The sequence below is a fragment of the Lonchura striata genome, chromosome 7, assembly GCF_046129695.1.
Source record: "Lonchura striata isolate bLonStr1 chromosome 7, bLonStr1.mat, whole genome shotgun sequence".
Classification (NCBI taxonomy): domain Eukaryota; kingdom Metazoa; phylum Chordata; class Aves; order Passeriformes; family Estrildidae; genus Lonchura; species Lonchura striata.
In genome coordinates, this window is record NC_134609.1 from 34,014,439 (window position 1) to 34,030,700 (window position 16,262).

The 16,262-nt window shown below is 44.3% G+C and overlaps 1 protein-coding gene across 1 annotated transcript in view; it reads left to right on the plus strand.

The window, feature by feature from the left end:
- Positions 1-16,262, plus strand: part of SGPL1 (sphingosine-1-phosphate lyase 1) — a 30,378-nt gene that overhangs the window by 559 nt on the left and 13,557 nt on the right. Inside the window, exons 2-6 of the mRNA XM_021529112.2 lie at positions 8,684-8,849; positions 10,672-10,739; positions 12,409-12,556; positions 13,839-13,918; positions 15,195-15,323. Of these exons, the coding sequence (XP_021384787.1) occupies positions 8,684-8,849; positions 10,672-10,739; positions 12,409-12,556; positions 13,839-13,918; positions 15,195-15,323 (591 nt within the window). The remainder of the gene's footprint in view (positions 1-8,683; positions 8,850-10,671; positions 10,740-12,408; positions 12,557-13,838; positions 13,919-15,194; positions 15,324-16,262) is intronic.

Genomic DNA, 16,262 nt, shown 5'->3' on the forward strand with positions numbered 1-16,262 from the left:
GTTTGCTAATTGGCTATTATTTTTTAGCTGGAAGCAAACTTCGGGATTGCTTGGAATATAGCTGGCTCTTAACCCGCATTGGCACGGCGTGAATCGTGCAATTCCTCAAACCTGGAAGGGGCACTAGATTTTTTGGTTGTTTGGTTGGGTTTTTCCCCCTATCAGCGAGGGAAATTGCAATCACAGCTGCTGAGTGATAAAGGAAACAGCATTATCTTTGTCCCACTCCTTTGTCCCGCTTGGCTGTTGCATTCCCAAGCTCCCAAGTGCTGCTTCTCCTTCCAGCTTTGGCACGAGACAGCACCAAGAGCCCGCACAGCTTGTGTTGGGGCCGCTTTCAGCTGCCAAAATTTAGCACTGGGTAAGCCCTTGGCTTGTTGAGCTGGGGGCGGCCCAGACTGGCCTGGGGCTGTTCGGTCAGGCTGTTCTCACCTCAGCCCCTCCTGTACCAGAGCTTTGTGGGGGAAATTGCTGCTCATTGCACCTGAAAGACCTGCTCAGGTCTGCTCTTTTATTCACTAGATTAGACAGTGGCTATTGCACGGGATTCCTGGCTACTGGACAGTTTAGGAAGTTGGCTTTGTATTCAGGCAGTGAGGCTTACCTCTGGACAAACACTGACACACAACAATTTCCTGAGCTGTGGTTTCACTCTGGCATCCTTCCTGTGACCTTAGCAAAAAGCACTGGAAATTTTCTTACCTAGACAAGGTAAAATCTTTCTTTTTCCATGTTCTGCTCATGTCCACCCTAGTCAGAGTTTCCTACCCTCTTCTTACCCTGAGAAGTTGTATCTGAATTGCTGAGCAGGGGAGGGTTTGCTGAGGTGTTGCCTCATTTCCTGCCTGGGGTTTCTCCAGCAGTGTTTGGTGGTGTGGAGATAAAAAATCCCAGCGTTTATTGAGTGTGGTGTGCCTGGTGTGGCAGCCATCACAGCCTTGCTGTGACTCCTGTGCTCAGAGGGCTTCCGTGGAGGCCCTTTCTGAGTAAGGATTTTGAGGTTCTGCTTGTCTCTTTTTCCAAACGCACAACTTTGCCAATAAAAAGATGTCTCCATCTGATCTCCTGCACCAGCTGCTTCCACCACAGAGCTGCTGAGAAGGACTTGGGGATGCTGTGGGTGGCAGCTGGTGCTGCCCTGGGCTGAGCCCCAGCAGGAGAGGGGGGATTCTGCCCCTGCTCAGGTGAGACCCCAGCTGCAGAGCTGCCTCCAGCCTGGAGGACCCAGCACAGGAGGGACCTGGAGCTGCTGGAGAGAGTCTGGAGGAGGCAACAGAGTCATTAAAGGGATTGAGCTGCTCTGCTCAGAGAGATGGGATTGTTCAGCCGGGAGAGGAGAGGCTTTGGGGTGACCTCATTGTGACCTTCCAGTGACAAGATAGGTGCAGAGAGACTCTACAAGAGACAAGGGGGAATGGCTTCACACTGACAGGATGTTTAGGTTAGGTAGGAGGAAATAATTTCTCCCTGTGAGGGTGGTGAGATCCTGGCACAGGGAACCCAGAGTAGCTCTGGCAGCTCCATCCCTCAAAGTGTCCCAGGCCAGGCTGGAGGGGCTTGGAGCCACCTGGGATAGTGGAAGGTGTCCGTGCTCATGGCAGGGAGTGGAACGAGATGATTTTCAAGGTCTCTTCCAAACCAAATGGGTCTGTGATTCTACGATTCCATTGCTTGTATTGTTTGCATCCCAGGCAGTGAAAGACATTTCTTTTCAAGTACTAGCAGGCCTAGTGCATGCTTTAGTCCTGCCTTTGAGCATGAACTGAGATTTAGGATTCTACCAATTGATGTAGTTTTCTGTACTGAGAAAAAATTGTATTTCCTAGAAATCTGCGTGTAGATGTCACTCAGAATCCTTTATGTTCTGTTTCTTTTGCCTCTCTTTGCTCATCAAGATTTATCCATGCTGTATCAGGAAAGGCATGTGACTAGACATTGCAGGGGTTAAAGGGCTCTGCATGTTGGTGTTGATAATTTTTGAAGATTCTGCCCTATGGTCAGACTTGCCCAAGAGCAGGGCCTGCAATGTAGAATGGCAGCATTCAGTTTGTGCTGATACTGGAGGCTTTGTGTGAGGCTTGCATAACCCTGCTGGGAAGCTGTGCCAGGGCTCCGTGCTGCCTTTGTTCATGGGTGCCTGCTCCCAGAACAATTGCCATGCTGGGCTCTGCTTCCCCACTGCTCCTGCCAACACTTCATGTCTCAGTACTGTGGGTACCTCTTGGTGGCACCCAGGTGCTCATAAAATATTTCAAAGGAATACCCATTTTATTCTCTGGAAGGCAGGCAAGAATCTGAGGTGTGGAGGAATAAAATATGTCCAGATGAGCCCCAGCATGCAGGGAGCTAGGCACTTCTTTTCCTCTTATTACCTTGGGTGTCAGCAGAGGATGTTTCCTTGCACGTTCTTGGAGCTGATGGCCCACAGAGATCCATGATGAGCTCACCATTGGGTGAATCCTGTCTGTTGTGAAGTCTGTGCTGCCTGGAGTGTGCCTAGATGTGTGCAGAACCTTCTATAAATTGGTTTGCTTAAGTGAACAATGTGAACATGGCACCTTGTGTGTATTTTGGGTTAAACTAAACTTGAACTTGATTTTTTGAGTCCTTTGGGCTTCTGTAAAATTGTACTTTTTTGGAGCCACCAATCAGTCTTTTCCCATTTTGTTTTGGTAGTTTTACATTCCATCTCTGCAGTGGAAACTAGAATGCTGCTGTACTTACTCTGACTTGCTGCCTTGTTTGTTTTTGTGCCAAAGCTATAATTAGCCATTGTTTAGCCACTCCTCTTAAGCTCTCAGGGCTGGTGGTACAGTATGCATACATTCATTTTGCAGACACTATACGTGGCAAACCTCCCCTCCCCAACTGCTGTCATTGTAGAAAAAGTTTCAGTGGTGGAAACAAATGCAATGCAGACAAAACTGGTGGTGTTGGGGAGCTGTGGTAAGATGAGTGTGGCCTGAACATGGTTTTAATTTCACTTACTTCAGCCCATACATCCCAAAGTTCCTGATTTTTGATTTCTGAGCGATCACGCATCCGGTGTCGCTGTGTCTGCCCACATCCTTTGGTCCGGCTGGGCAACACGTGGTCCAGTCCTGGAGCTGTAATTAGGAGCTGACTAACAAATATTCCCTGCCTGGTGCTTATGCAAAGGTATTTGTCAGGCTGGGGTTGGCAGGGAGGGCCGGAGGAACAGAGTCATTTCTGGGGTGCGAACCAAAACCCCGCAGGCACAGGCAGCAGCAGCTCTCTGAGGAGGCTGGGCTGGTGTTGCTCAATCCCATTGCTGGCTCTCTAGTGGCATCTGGGCAGGCTGGTGGCTCCGAGTCCAGTCTCAGCCTGGTTACTCTGGTCACATCTGTGGCCAGAGCACGTGCAGGCAATGAAGTGTCAGCAAAGGCAGGGCTAATTGGAGCCTTCCTTCTACTTAAATAAGCGAGGCTGCCGTGTCCTTGCTGGCTCGGTGTGGTTTGTTTTCAGTCAGGAAGCTTCTCCTGGGAAGAATTCGTTGTGTTGGAGCAGAGGCTGTAATTACAGTGGCAGCGCTGGTATTCTGCCTGCTCCCGTAATCTGAGCTGTTGGAGCCATGTCCCTTGGCCTGGATTTACTGTGTGACAGCCACCTCCTGCCTCAGCTCTGGGAATGTGAGCAAGCTGATGGCAGACACAGATGTTCAGGTTAGGGTGTGTGGAGAAGTGTAGTAATTACATATCCTCTGAAGAGAGAGAGGCATAGTTCTCTCAGGGTTTTAGAAGCTGTGAGAAAACTCGGAGAAAGAATTCAAACAATTATTCTCTTTCTGTCACCATTGTTTATAGATAGTTCTCTAGAGTATACTATTCATAGTTCACCAATAGTGTGAGAGAAGATTCCTAAAGGCCACTCAGGTCTTAAGTCCACCATTGTTTCTGTAAATTTCTAATAATGAAGTGTCTTTTCATGCCTTCTGATGATAGAGTCTCTATATCACCTTTACCTGTCCCCAATACCCTTTTGGCAATGGAGAAGTGGTCAGAGGGTCCCTAGCTTGGGAATATGCGTGAATTCAGGTGACAGCTGAGGATGTGGTATAAACTGACAGAGTAGGTTTAGACTGGATATTAGGAAGAATTTTTTCCCTGAGAGGGTGGAGACAAAGGGTGCCCAGAGAAGCTGTGGCTGCCCTTGGATCCCTGGAAGTGTCCAAGGCCAGGCTGGATGGGGCTTGGAGCAGCCTGGGACAGTGGAAGGTGTCCCTGGAAGTGTCCATGGCCAGGTTGGACAGGGCTGGGAGCCACCTGGGATAGTGGAAGATCTCCCTGTCCATGACAAAGGTTTGGAACAAGGTCTTTACTGGCCTAAACCTTTCTGTGACTCTGTGATCTTAGCCCCTCCTTGGACAGTCAGCCTCATGGTATTGCTTAACATAAGCTTGTCTTTAAAAGCTACTTTGATTCTGTGGCGTCATTTGGAACCCACTTTAAACATTCTTTTGGAGGAAGGAAGGTTCAGCTGGTAGAATCTTTCTTCCCATTTTTACACACAGGTGAACTCAGACAGTGTTTCAATTTGAGCAGAAACAGAAGGCACTTGTAACGAATGTCTGAAAGTCTGAGGTTCTCCAGTTTATTGCCATTCTGTTTCTTTTTCTTTCCTTCTTTTTTTTTTTTTTTTTTTTTTTTTAAGCTTTTTTGCATCCTAAAACTCAGCTGAGGAAATGCTGTTCTGGCAAGAATGCAGAATGTACTCTCATTAGCTTTGGCATTCCTCCCCCCTCCCTTTTCTATCATCTGGGACAGAAGAGCATTACTGCAGTTAATTTGTGTCTTTTGTAGGGGCGTAAGTGCTATCCCTGGAACCAGCTCAGCTAGCTAATGACTTTTAGAAATACAGTACTAAGGATGTATTCCTAATCTGTTCAGCTAAAAATTCAATATGTAAACTGCTTAGGTAGCTGAGTGCATTAATATCAGTACAAATGAGCACTGCAAGTCCTAATGATAGCAATTAGTATTTCATCTGATACCTGGGTCTGTCTTACTGCTCTGAGAATTAAAAATAAAGCTTCCAGTGGAGATTCTTTTTCTCCCTGCTCTTTAGTGTGCTCATAAATCAGATTTTTAAACTGCTTCTGAAATAATCCTGTGGCTTGTGAAGTTCTTGTGTGGGAAAGGTTCTCTTACAGAAATAAAAGCAGCTTATCTACTCTCTTCTAATGGGAAGGGAACCTTTATTTTTTGATGCCTTCACAAATAAGCAGTTTATTGTCTTAGATGAAATTCTGTCTTGTAGACAGGTTTAAAATCAGGTCAGCCTGTCGTCTTTAGCCCAGCTGGAGAAGCAGGAAGACTTTTTTTCACTCTGAGCAGCAGCTGCAGGGCAAGGGATTCTGATAGCTGGGCTACCCAGAGGCTGTTTATTCCCTCTGCCCCCTCCCTGTAAAATGGATGTGGTATGGGACTGCAATCATAGAGAATTCCAGAACGGTTTGGGTTGGAAGGGACCGTAAAGATCATCCAGTGCTATCCACCTTCCACTCGAGCAGGTTGCTCTGAGCCCTGTCCATACTGGGCTTGGACCCTTCCAGGGATCCAGGGGCAGCCCCAGCTTCCCTGGGCCTCACCAGCCCCCAGGGGAGGATTCCTTCCTGACACCCCATCCAACCCTGCCCTCTGTCAGTGGGATGCCACACACCCTTGTCCTGTCATTCTACTCATGTAAAAAGTCACTCTGTCTCTTTTTTCACAAGCTCCCTTTTAACCCAGCATGTTCCTGGGTGTAGTAAAAACATTTGAGTGCAACCTTCTAAATGCTCTCTGGTTTCTGTGGGATTAAGTGAATAATTCAGAAAGTAAAGGTCTCTCATGTCTTGCTGGATACTTTCAGGGAAAGGAGCATTTGGGAAAAACTGAGCCAGGGAGCTGAGAAATTGTAATTCACTTCTAACTCATCTTCTGTGACAATTTTCACTAGGTTTTTAAATCCCAGTTTTTATTATGCTCCTAAATGGATCAACTTCATCCTTCAAACTCATCTAAGTATGAAATGAGTAAAGAAGGATAGTGAGAATGAAATACAGAGAAAACTTTACCTGGTCGAACTGAAACAGTTTCAGATTGAGTATTTTTAAAGAAGGAAAGGGGAAGAAATTCTTCAATGTCTTATGAACGTAGTGAAAATCTTCTCTCATTTGTTCAAAATTTGGATATACCATTGAGTTCCTGTATGTCAGTTCTCAGGGGTTTCAGTGACAACAAAATGTGCAGATCTTCTGTCCAGAGCTTTCTCCAAGAGTGAGGTCAGTCTCTTGCCAGATTTATTTATTTTGGCTTGGCCATTGATTGAAGTGACTTTTGTCGAGAAGGTCATGTTCCATTTTGTTCAGGGCTTACAGTGTCCTCCATCTTCATGAAAAAAAAAAAAAGGCACAACCCACTTTATATTTGATGCTGCAGCATTTTTTTGCCATGAGTTGAGAGCAGCTATTGAGACAGCAGCCCATTAGTGGCTCCGTTTCCATTCTTTAAGTGCAGTTCCAAACCAGAATGGTATCCTGGATTTCATCGGGGCAAAGAACCAAAGTCATTGTTGCTGGTTAAGCACTCATTTCCAGGGGTTTGCCAGTGAAGATTGTGCAAACTCACTGAAACTTAAGTAGCACCTCTGGTTAGCTGAAAAGGTGGCTCTTCCCTTAAATTCCGGGGTTAAATCGGCTTTGTGGTGAGTGGCTTGGAGGATGGGGCATTCATCGCCTAATTACAGCCGTTTTGTGGCTGCCTTGTTTTGGAGGCTGAAATCTATTTTTAAATTGCCCTTTGCCAAGTGAATAGGTGCTAATTTGCCTTCTCAGAGCTCAGTGCTGCCTGCTTTTGCCAAATTCAGTTTCCTGTCCCTTCAGCCTGTGCTGGGACATGGGTGAAAACCCTCCTCTGTTAAGGGTAAACGTTGGAATTGTGCATTAATTCTGCCTGAATTTGTGTTTGGGTTGCTTAAATACTTTCAAACTCTGCCATGCTGTATACATTTTACTGCTTTTCCAAAGTAGTGACTGTTCATTAGTGTTGCTTTTTGGTAAGAAAACCTGCCTTCCTCCTTTAGTTATTAGGAAAAAGTTGGCTGTTTTTTCAGACTGTTAGTAGCCTTTTCAGTTGTATTAGAATGACATGTTACACCCTTTAAAAAAGTTAATTAAATGCTGCTCGTGTTTTTGGCTTGACCCAGAAGTGAGAGCTGTGAAGGGTCCTGAGAAGGGGAAATTTTAGCAGTTATTAATTTAGTGGTTTGTTGAAAAACTGCTCTATTCTCACCTGAGGTCCAACAGCACAGGAATGAAGGATTTATTCCTTCCAAGGTTTAGTTACAGATCGTTTGAAAAGCCCCATGTACTTTCCCTGTTGCTTGGAGGGTGAAGCTCTCAAGTGCTGGAGATCTCCCCACTTAAATTGGGCTGGTCAGAAGGGAAGAGGGATTTGGGAGAGGGCTCTGTTCCTGTTTATTCTTCTTATCTCTGGAAACCTTTTGCCAGAGGATTGGATGGAAGAGCCCTGTTCAGGGGGAGATGTCCTTTCTCTCCTGTGCACATGCAGTTTTCCTCACCCTGTTCTGATGCTCTTGAAAAGCATCTGGTTTGAAGCTATTGATTAGGAACTTGGGCTGTGTCCCGATAGTAATTCCTGCTTTGACATTGTAATTGTGCTTGCATCACCATTTTCTAGGGGTTATTTTGGCGGCCCGAAGTGTTTTCCTCTCCCATCCCCCCTTGGTGTGTAACATGCAAATTAGATCTTTAAATTAAGGACTTGCTGAGTGCTTCCATCTTCATTGAAAATCCAGCCTGAGGTACTTAATAGACCTGTTTTGGCGGTACCTTCGCTCACCACCTGAGAATTCCTTGGAAAAAAATTAACACAATTCCTCCTCTTGGGCAGTGGTAAAATCTGGTGGTGGTTCTTGGGCCTGTGCAGAGAATCTTACATTACTCATCTGCTCTTGGTGCTTCTCTCTCAGTATTTGAAGTCTCTAAAGGTGTGTGTTTTTATCTGTGACTCTTGAGTGGAAGTGAATAAAAACTGTCTCCTACATCTCCTTTTTATGTCACAGATCCTTCAGTGAGGTCCACAGTGCACAAATGGCCTGAGCCAGCTCAGGTACCAAAATCCTCTGATTCCTAACAAAGTGGGACACTTGTCTCTTCCTGTTGCCATCTTCATCTCAAATCTCACATGGACAAACTGCTTGACATTATATCTGTTCTCTAAATTTGCACTACAAACAATGATCCAAAATACAGTTTCCAAAAAATGAAACCCTCGCTAACAAAATTTGAGTTTTCAGACATAAACAGCTAAAAGTACATTTGCTTATTTCTAGAGAGAACTAAACCATGTATCTAGGATCCATAGCACTGATTTAGAAAGTTTAGTTCATCTACTACTCAAAAAAATGGCTGGAATAATTTTGATTTCTTTGAAAGGCAATTAGAATATTTCTTTACTTGAAGAAAAAGAAGATGCCCAGTTTAGGTGAAATGTATCTCTAGGACACACACTCTAGAACTCAAACTAATTTTTGTAGGAATTAAGGAAAACATGAGGTCTGCATACCAGAAAGCACCTTTTAATCAACAGTTGGCTTTTTGATGCCCTACTTGTTTTCATTTGTGCTTTCATCAATATCCTCCTGGTTTTCCTTTGCACAGGATGCCATTACTCCCTACAAGGAAATCCTCCAGATGTACTGGGAGAAAGTGACAGGCTTTGTGAATGCCCGGTGTGATGGACTGGAGCCCTGGCAGCTCATTGGGTTGACTTTTTCTTCCACTCTTGCAACTGTGTGGCTGCATGGCTTCCTCTGTCAGCCTGAGAGTAAGTACTTCACATGGGGGTTTTCTTACCTTTGAGGGAGGGGAGGTGGCCCTGAGCTGTTCTGGGCAGTGGAAGGAAGGAGGGTGGAACAAGGCCAAACACTTATTGAAACAGACTTTCTGCTCTCACCTAATATTTACCAAATTCTTCTGAATTAAGGTCAAGACTTGTCTGGTAAATGAAGCTCCCTTGTTGTGTCAAAGGGTGCATGGAATGTGCTTCTGTCTCCTTCCCTCCCTTTTTCCTTTGGCTAAACCATGTGCTTGTCACAACACCCTCTTCATGCCCAAACCCTGGGGAGATTTATGGAGAGCTGGGTTCCTGTGAACTTAATAATTGCTGCACAGTGTCTGGATAACTCTTGGTTGTTTCCCTTCCTGCTGGGGGAGGAGATGTGGTCTTGATTCCATGCTGGGGGCACATTTCATCCTCAAAATATTCAAGATATAATTGCATGTGATAGTGTGAGGAAATTTTCTTGTAATTCTTTTTTTTTTTTCCCCTCAATATATTTCCGGAGTATCTTCCTGTTTTGAGTGGTTTCTGGTACTGGCAGCTTTTCAGTGGAGCTGAGTTCTGCAGAACTTGCAGTTTTCTCTGGTCGTGTGATGGCCTGGGGTCACTGCCATGCCCTCAGGGATGCATTTCAGTTCCCACAGGCCCTGGGGTTACACATTGGTGGCAGCTTCTTAAAAATAGCCAAGTTTTTGATGTTTCCTTCTGTGTCTGTTTCTGAAGCAGACCTTTCCCTTCGTAGTCGTGGGGGCAGCTGAGCAGTGGATGTCTGTAAGGAACAAATTGCTATAAAACTTCTGTTCAGGACAGTTATCTTCCTAGCTAATACCTATACTGTTGCCCAATGTATTTTGTTTAAGTATGGCTAGCTGTTAGAAGATCTGATTAGTTTGTCAGAATTTTTCAGGAGTTGGCAGTCTTTTGTCACTGAAAATGGTTGATGAAACAACGTGCACACTGAGATGTGCAACAGAAATGTTATTATCAGGACACTAACAAATATTTTCTGCAGAATGTACCGATTAGTGTCCTTGGTAGCTTCTCAAATTGTATATATGATGTGAAATATGTATGAAGTGTAGATAAAATTGCAGTTTTAAAATTGATGATTTTTAAACTTTATTTAGTTATTTTTTAGCTTGTCCTGTAACTGCTGGTATGCAGGTAGGACTGGGAAGGCATTTTGGGTGTCTGTAAAGCATCTGTGATCCAGATTTCATTCCTGCCTTTAGAGCTACCTGAGTTTTCCAGTGCTTGTCATCAGTGGCTTCTCTCATTTGAGTCTTTGTGCTGTGGTGGAATGTCTTCTCTTCCCTCTGTCCATCCCCTTTCCCTGAGTCACCTCTCAGTGCATCAAACAGGGCAAATCCACGTTTTGTTGTGGTTGACACTGTCACAAATGCCCCTGCTCCCTCCTTTGGTCTGGGAGCCTGTTTGACACTGCTCAGTGGTTTTGTTTTCAAGTAACTATTCTGGTTTGAAGAGGCAGGAAATGTTAATAATTCCTTACCTTTAGCAGACCCTGAAATCCCTATCTTTCCTGTAAAAGTCCACATGTGGGTGTGAATTCCCATGTAAGTAACAAACAAATAACTGATTCCTGTAGATGGCTGCTGTTCTGCAGTCCAGATGTTTCCATGGCATGGTCCATCCATGAAAACCTTGCTCTTGGATCCACACATCTGTCTCACCATGTGTCCCCTGTGTTATTTCAGCTTGGGTCAGGAATGCTGAGCCTGGATCATGAGCTGCATCAGAAGTCTTTTTTTGTTGTTTCTTAGGTTCCTTTCTGCTTTTTGTCTTTCAGGTTTGACATCCCGAACTAAAAAGCAATTCTTTAAACTGCTGAGAAAAATGCCATTTGTTGGGGCTATAGTAAGTATTTGAGCAAGTACTTAGAGGACTATTCTAGGTCTTTTTTTCAGCTCTCTTGGAGAATATACAGTTCTGTGCATCTTTGTTGTCATGTCACTGTGATCCTAATGACCCAGGATATAGATCTGGAATGTCTTCTGCTGCCTCCTGACTGAATGACAGATGTAATTTCTACCCAATCTTTTTGTCATAATATCACTCCCATAGTAACTGGGTTCCACCTCTTTTTAACTTTTGAGCTATTTATATTAACCAAGAATGAGTAAATTCTCCAGTCATGTTTCCTTGGGTTTAGATTTTAAGAAAATGAATTTAATTCTGGAAAAAGGGACAGGATTGAACTGGAGTTGTTCTTCTGAAGCAGTGTGACTTGTGAGACAGCAATTGTTACACTGACAGCAATTCTACATTGTTGTGCAATGTGGAAGGGTATTTATTTTAATCAAGCAGCTGGCCATGATTTGTTCAGGTCAGCTCAGGTACCTATTAGCAAAAGTTAGCAGAAGGATATCAGCACTTTTTGTAATCATTAAAATGACCCAGGAGCTGTAGTGTTTGGGGTTCATTTGTTTGTTGGGATTTTTGATTTTGTTTTGGGTTTTTTTTGTTCTGTTTTGTTTTCATTTTTTTTCTCAAAAACTTGAAACCACAGCTGTCAGCATGTTTTAGCAGGTTAAGGAGTGGGGGTGAACACATGCACAGCTAGGTTATTTCACCTCATAAACCGTGGTATCACACTCTCTGCACTTCCTGCTGCTTGCTGTGCTGCTGTATTTACAAGTTGATTTCAGGGCTCAGAACTGTTCCAGGCAATTTTATCCAAAGAAAGTAGCAGAGAGGAATTTTTCCTTATGCTGTGGAGATGGAAGGAGTTCTCCAGTTTCTCCCATATCCCTCTAGAAGGAACTAAATCCCCTCCCTGTCCTGTTAAGTTCCCCAACTTTTCCCTCCTAACCTCAGTAGCCCTTGATCAGACAAATTCTCTTCTACTTGTTTCTTGCCTGCCTGGTAGCAAAGGACACTTTATACAATCCCTATGTGTGTAAAATCTGTTGTGTCCAGACTTCCCTTCCCAGGGTAACCCTGCTCCCCTGTGCCAGAGCACTCCTGCTGTGTCCTATCTGTGTCCTCTTTCTGCTCTTTGGTTGGTTGATACCTGATAAATTATCAGGTGCTTGCAAGAGGCCTTGACTTTGAGGCATTCCAATGTCCAAAAGTCAATATCCAAACACCTGTGTTGCCTGGAAGAAGGATCCTTACTTTGGAATGTGTTGTGAGAAGAAGTCTGGGGTTTCCTGAAAGCAAGGTGTGGGTGGGAAGAGAGAAATCTCTGACCTGTGCCTGTGGTGGAGATGATTTTATTGTGTTTTTGTGAGTTTCTAAGCTGTGTGTGGGGGTAGAGGAGGCAAGGTACAAACCAATGCTCCTGAAGACCTCCAGAAATTAAAAACTGTGACTTGAAAAGGTTTGCTGAATAAAAATGCAGGGTTTTTTCCTTGAGATTTATTTTCTCAAGCACTAAGGAAAGGGGTCAAAGCTCCCAGTGCAGCAGTTCCTGTCTGCTCCATCGACACCACAGATACAGGCAGTTCCTGTTCTGCACACACTCAACAATTATTTGGAATTTGACCAGTGCCATAGTTTGATGGGCTTTTTTCTTTCTTTTCAGATTCAAAAGAAGATTGATGAAGCTTTGAATGATGTCACTTCCAGTTTATCCTTCCTGAAAGATGAAAGGGATTATATCAAAGCACTGCCAGAACAAGGCATGAGCCAGCCTGAAGTGCTGCAGAAGATGAAAGAATACAGCTCAAAAGGTGAGTCTGTAGTGCAGCAGACAACCATACATGACACTTCCTTTCTTAAATGAGTCCCAGTGACTCCTGCTCATGGTTTCAGCTTAAATATTTTGTCCCCTTGCAAATTTTTGTCTGTTTTTCTTCTGGATGTGACTGAGATTCATGAGTTCTAATGCTGCATTCAGGTATTTACATTGAAATTCTGTTCCTTCCACAAGAATTGTAGGCTGATGGGGAGATGGGAGAGCTTAGGAGAGGAGAAATATGGAAGAAGTTCTCTTTTTGGATTGCATTTCTGAACAGTTGCCTTGAGGTTTGATTTTACCAGAAATGTAAAGCCCCAGAAAATACTCACAATCAAGAGAAGCAACTTCCAAGTAGGATTGTTAGGGAATTTCCAAGACTGTGACCTCTTAAAAGAGACAATGGTTTGTGCCTTGAAAAAGCCTTTTAAGGAAGACTGATGATGATGATCTCCTGGCTTGAGTCCACACAAGCAGTGTCTGACGCTCAGTTGGAGTTGTAAACATGTTCCCTCTAATTTGTGTGCCTGTTACTCCTAATGAGCAAATCTAGGTGACTTCCTGTCCAGGGGAGAAGATACAACTGTATCCCAAATTTGAGAAATGCCTTGGAATTAATATTCTGCTACAGCAGTGCATCTGCTTCAAATTCAGAAACAATGTCATGATCCAGTATCCTGGGACAACTTCATTCTTTTCTACTGTTGTGTATTGCCAATGTTGCTTCTCTATGTATTTTCTCTTAAATTTTTGTTTCCTTCCTTCACTGAGTTCTTTTTTCTTTTCTAAAGTTCCCCCTGTTCCCCTCCCCCCCACCCCTTTGGAAATTTCCTAGAAGTACCAGTGTAGGTGAAATTTAATAGGAGTGCTGGCACTGTGGATTTTAGCACTACAAATTTGGCATTTCTATCTCTTCTCAGCTTACAGTGGTGGTGGGTGGTCCTTGAAAGTGGCTTTAATTTAGTGTCCAGTTGGTTGAACAGCAGTTTGGGGAGACTGCTGGGGATTAAGTGGATTATTTATTAATATAACTGCTTGCTCCAGCTACATGTTGTTTATATGCTGACTCTTTAGTCATCATTTACTGGCTGTTTGCTAAGTTCACGCAGTGCCAAGGGCTCAGCTTCACACACAGCTGTCCCTAGGCCACAAAACTCGGAAATCTCAAAAGCTGAGTCCTCGTCTGTGGAACTGGGGGGATCTTCCATGTGCTTTTCCACCCTGGCTGGGAATGGCTGTGTTTGTGAGCAGTGTGTGTGCCCTTCCCTCTCTTCCAGGAAGTGTGCGCTGGCAGGATGGGAAAGTCTCTGGGACTGTGTACAGTGGTGAAGAGAAACTCACCCATCTGCTGGTGAAGGTAAAGTGCAAGCAGGCCAACTTTGCATCTTCAGGTGACCAGAAACCCCTCAGAGCTGTTCCAGCATCCTACAGTATGTAGGGAAGATCTAAAACTTAAGTCTAGGAAGGGGAATTAGTGGCAATTTGGGCAGTGTAACTCTGGCCAGGTAACTGTCCCTGTGAAAACATCTTGTAGAGATAACTGGGATCTCATCAGATGAGGTGCTGTTTTGAGTGAGAAAGTAATTGGTAATTACAATTTAACTGGGAACTGGTACTGGAACAGCTTTCACTGAGCAAAACTAAACTCCTCTTGGTTTGAGCAAAAGAGTTTTGGGAAATATTTTTTGGTGTGGCTGCGTGGTCCAAATCTTAGACAATGGAGCACTGACATGCTTCAGTGGTGTTTTTCTGAGATCTGTTTACCTGCTCAGGAATTCCTCCCTTTGAGAAGGCTGCAAAATAAGCTAAACAGCCTAAAGGTTTGTTTTCAAGTACATCTCCTTCCAGAGTTGTTTTGCTAGAAAGGGAAGTCTGGCCCTCTTGTTCCTGGGAACAGTTTTTTGTAGCAGTAGTTTTTGTAGCAGACTCTGTTTGGTGGTTGCTATTGCCATTTTCTTCCTCATGTTGACATTTTCAGTGCCACTTTTGGAGAAACAAAGCTCAGAGCAGCCTTTCTGGAGGGGCCTCAGCTTGGATCGCTTTGTGAAAACATTCCCTTTGTTTGTGCTGATTAGTCACTGGTTTGTTTTGCTGTATTTTATTTAGCATCCCTGCAGTTGCTTTTTGATCTGGACTGCAGGAGGTTGGGGCTGGCCTGTTCCAGCCTTGTATCCTCTGAGTCCACAGTTGTGGAATGAGCAGAAATACTGGTTTCCACAGCCACTTTCCTTGTGGTGTGGGTGGGCATTTGTGCTTTACTATCTGCTTCAGAACCCCCTCAACAGTAAACTTGAGAACAAGTTCTGCTAAGTCACTTTTTTTTCCTGATTTGTGTAAAGCAATTCCAAGATGTATCTTGTGTTCTTCTTCAAAAACAGCTAAATTATTAGATCTGTCCTTGCAACAAGAGATACTGCTGTGCTGTAGAATCCACTCCAAAGGTCTGAATGCCTTAGAAAAGCATTAATTTTTTTCTTTACTTTACTCCTCAGCTTCCCAGCTTGTGGCATTTACTTGCAGGAGCAGTTAAGTCCTGTAATATTCTTAGGGTAAAATGCAGCTAATTTGCTTCTAGAGTGCACATTCTTAAAGCCTCATCTGCAAGTCTAACTTTCTTTCTTTGTTTTCTGAAGGTGTATGAAGAGTTTGCCTGGAGTAATCCTCTCCATCCAGATATATTCCCTGGTCTGAGGAAGATGGAAGCAGAAGTAGTGAGGATTGCCTGCACGCTCTTCCATGGGGGCCCTAAGTCTTGTGGTACTGTAAGTAGCCCGTCTTTGCCTCCTGAACATTTTGGGTATTTTTGACTTTGATAATTGGAAATGCACCTTGTGCTCTCTAGATGAGCATGAGGGTAAGCTCATTCTGGTGTATTCCATGCCAGGTCTGTGGAGGTTGCTTAATTTCTCTTCTTGAGAGAGACAATTTCACTCAGAGAAACAGTTCTCTAAACAAGACTGTTTACTTCAGCTTTTTTTTCCCACCCTCTCTTAAGTGACACAGGCTTGATGGCATTTGGAAAAGAGCAGTGGTGTAATGCAGCTTGGCTGGGTGTCAGTGGGGAACTGTGAACAGAGAAGTGTCACTCTGAGAAGCTCCCCTCAGTTTTAGTGTCTGAGCTGGAAATCTGCAAGCCTGCCAGATTGCTGAGCTTGAGGGCAAGGCCAACTGGCCGGCTGGCTACTCACCAACAAGCAGGCATGGCATGGATTGTCAGCTGTCCAGCTGGAAAGATGCATTTCCAGGCTCATGTGGCCTTCCTGTGCAAACCAGTTTTACAGTTTTGATAAAATTCCCAGCAAGAGTCCAAATGTCTGTTCTTAAACTCATGCTTGCAGTGTTGGAAAGTGTTGACACAAGAGCTTAGGAACTGAACTGGCCTTGAGTGGGCTTTCCCTGTAAGCTGGAGGCTTGCTTGTGTTAAGGAGTTGATACTGGAGTAGCTTTGTAGTAGGTGTAGTTGGGATCAGACTCGAAGTGGGACTGAAGATGAACTCAGCTGTGTGGGAGTGCAAGATGTAATTGTATTTGAGAGGAGGAGGTGACACCCTCTGACCTGACTTTTCCTCTCAGGACTGTATTCCTTGTACCACCTTCAAGTTTAGAGGAGGAATGTGCTTCTCTGCTTATAAAAACCATTTCACCTCAGCTCCTTCCTGGCTTGCAGAGCTGAGTTTATCCCTGGAGCAGGGCAGGGGCTG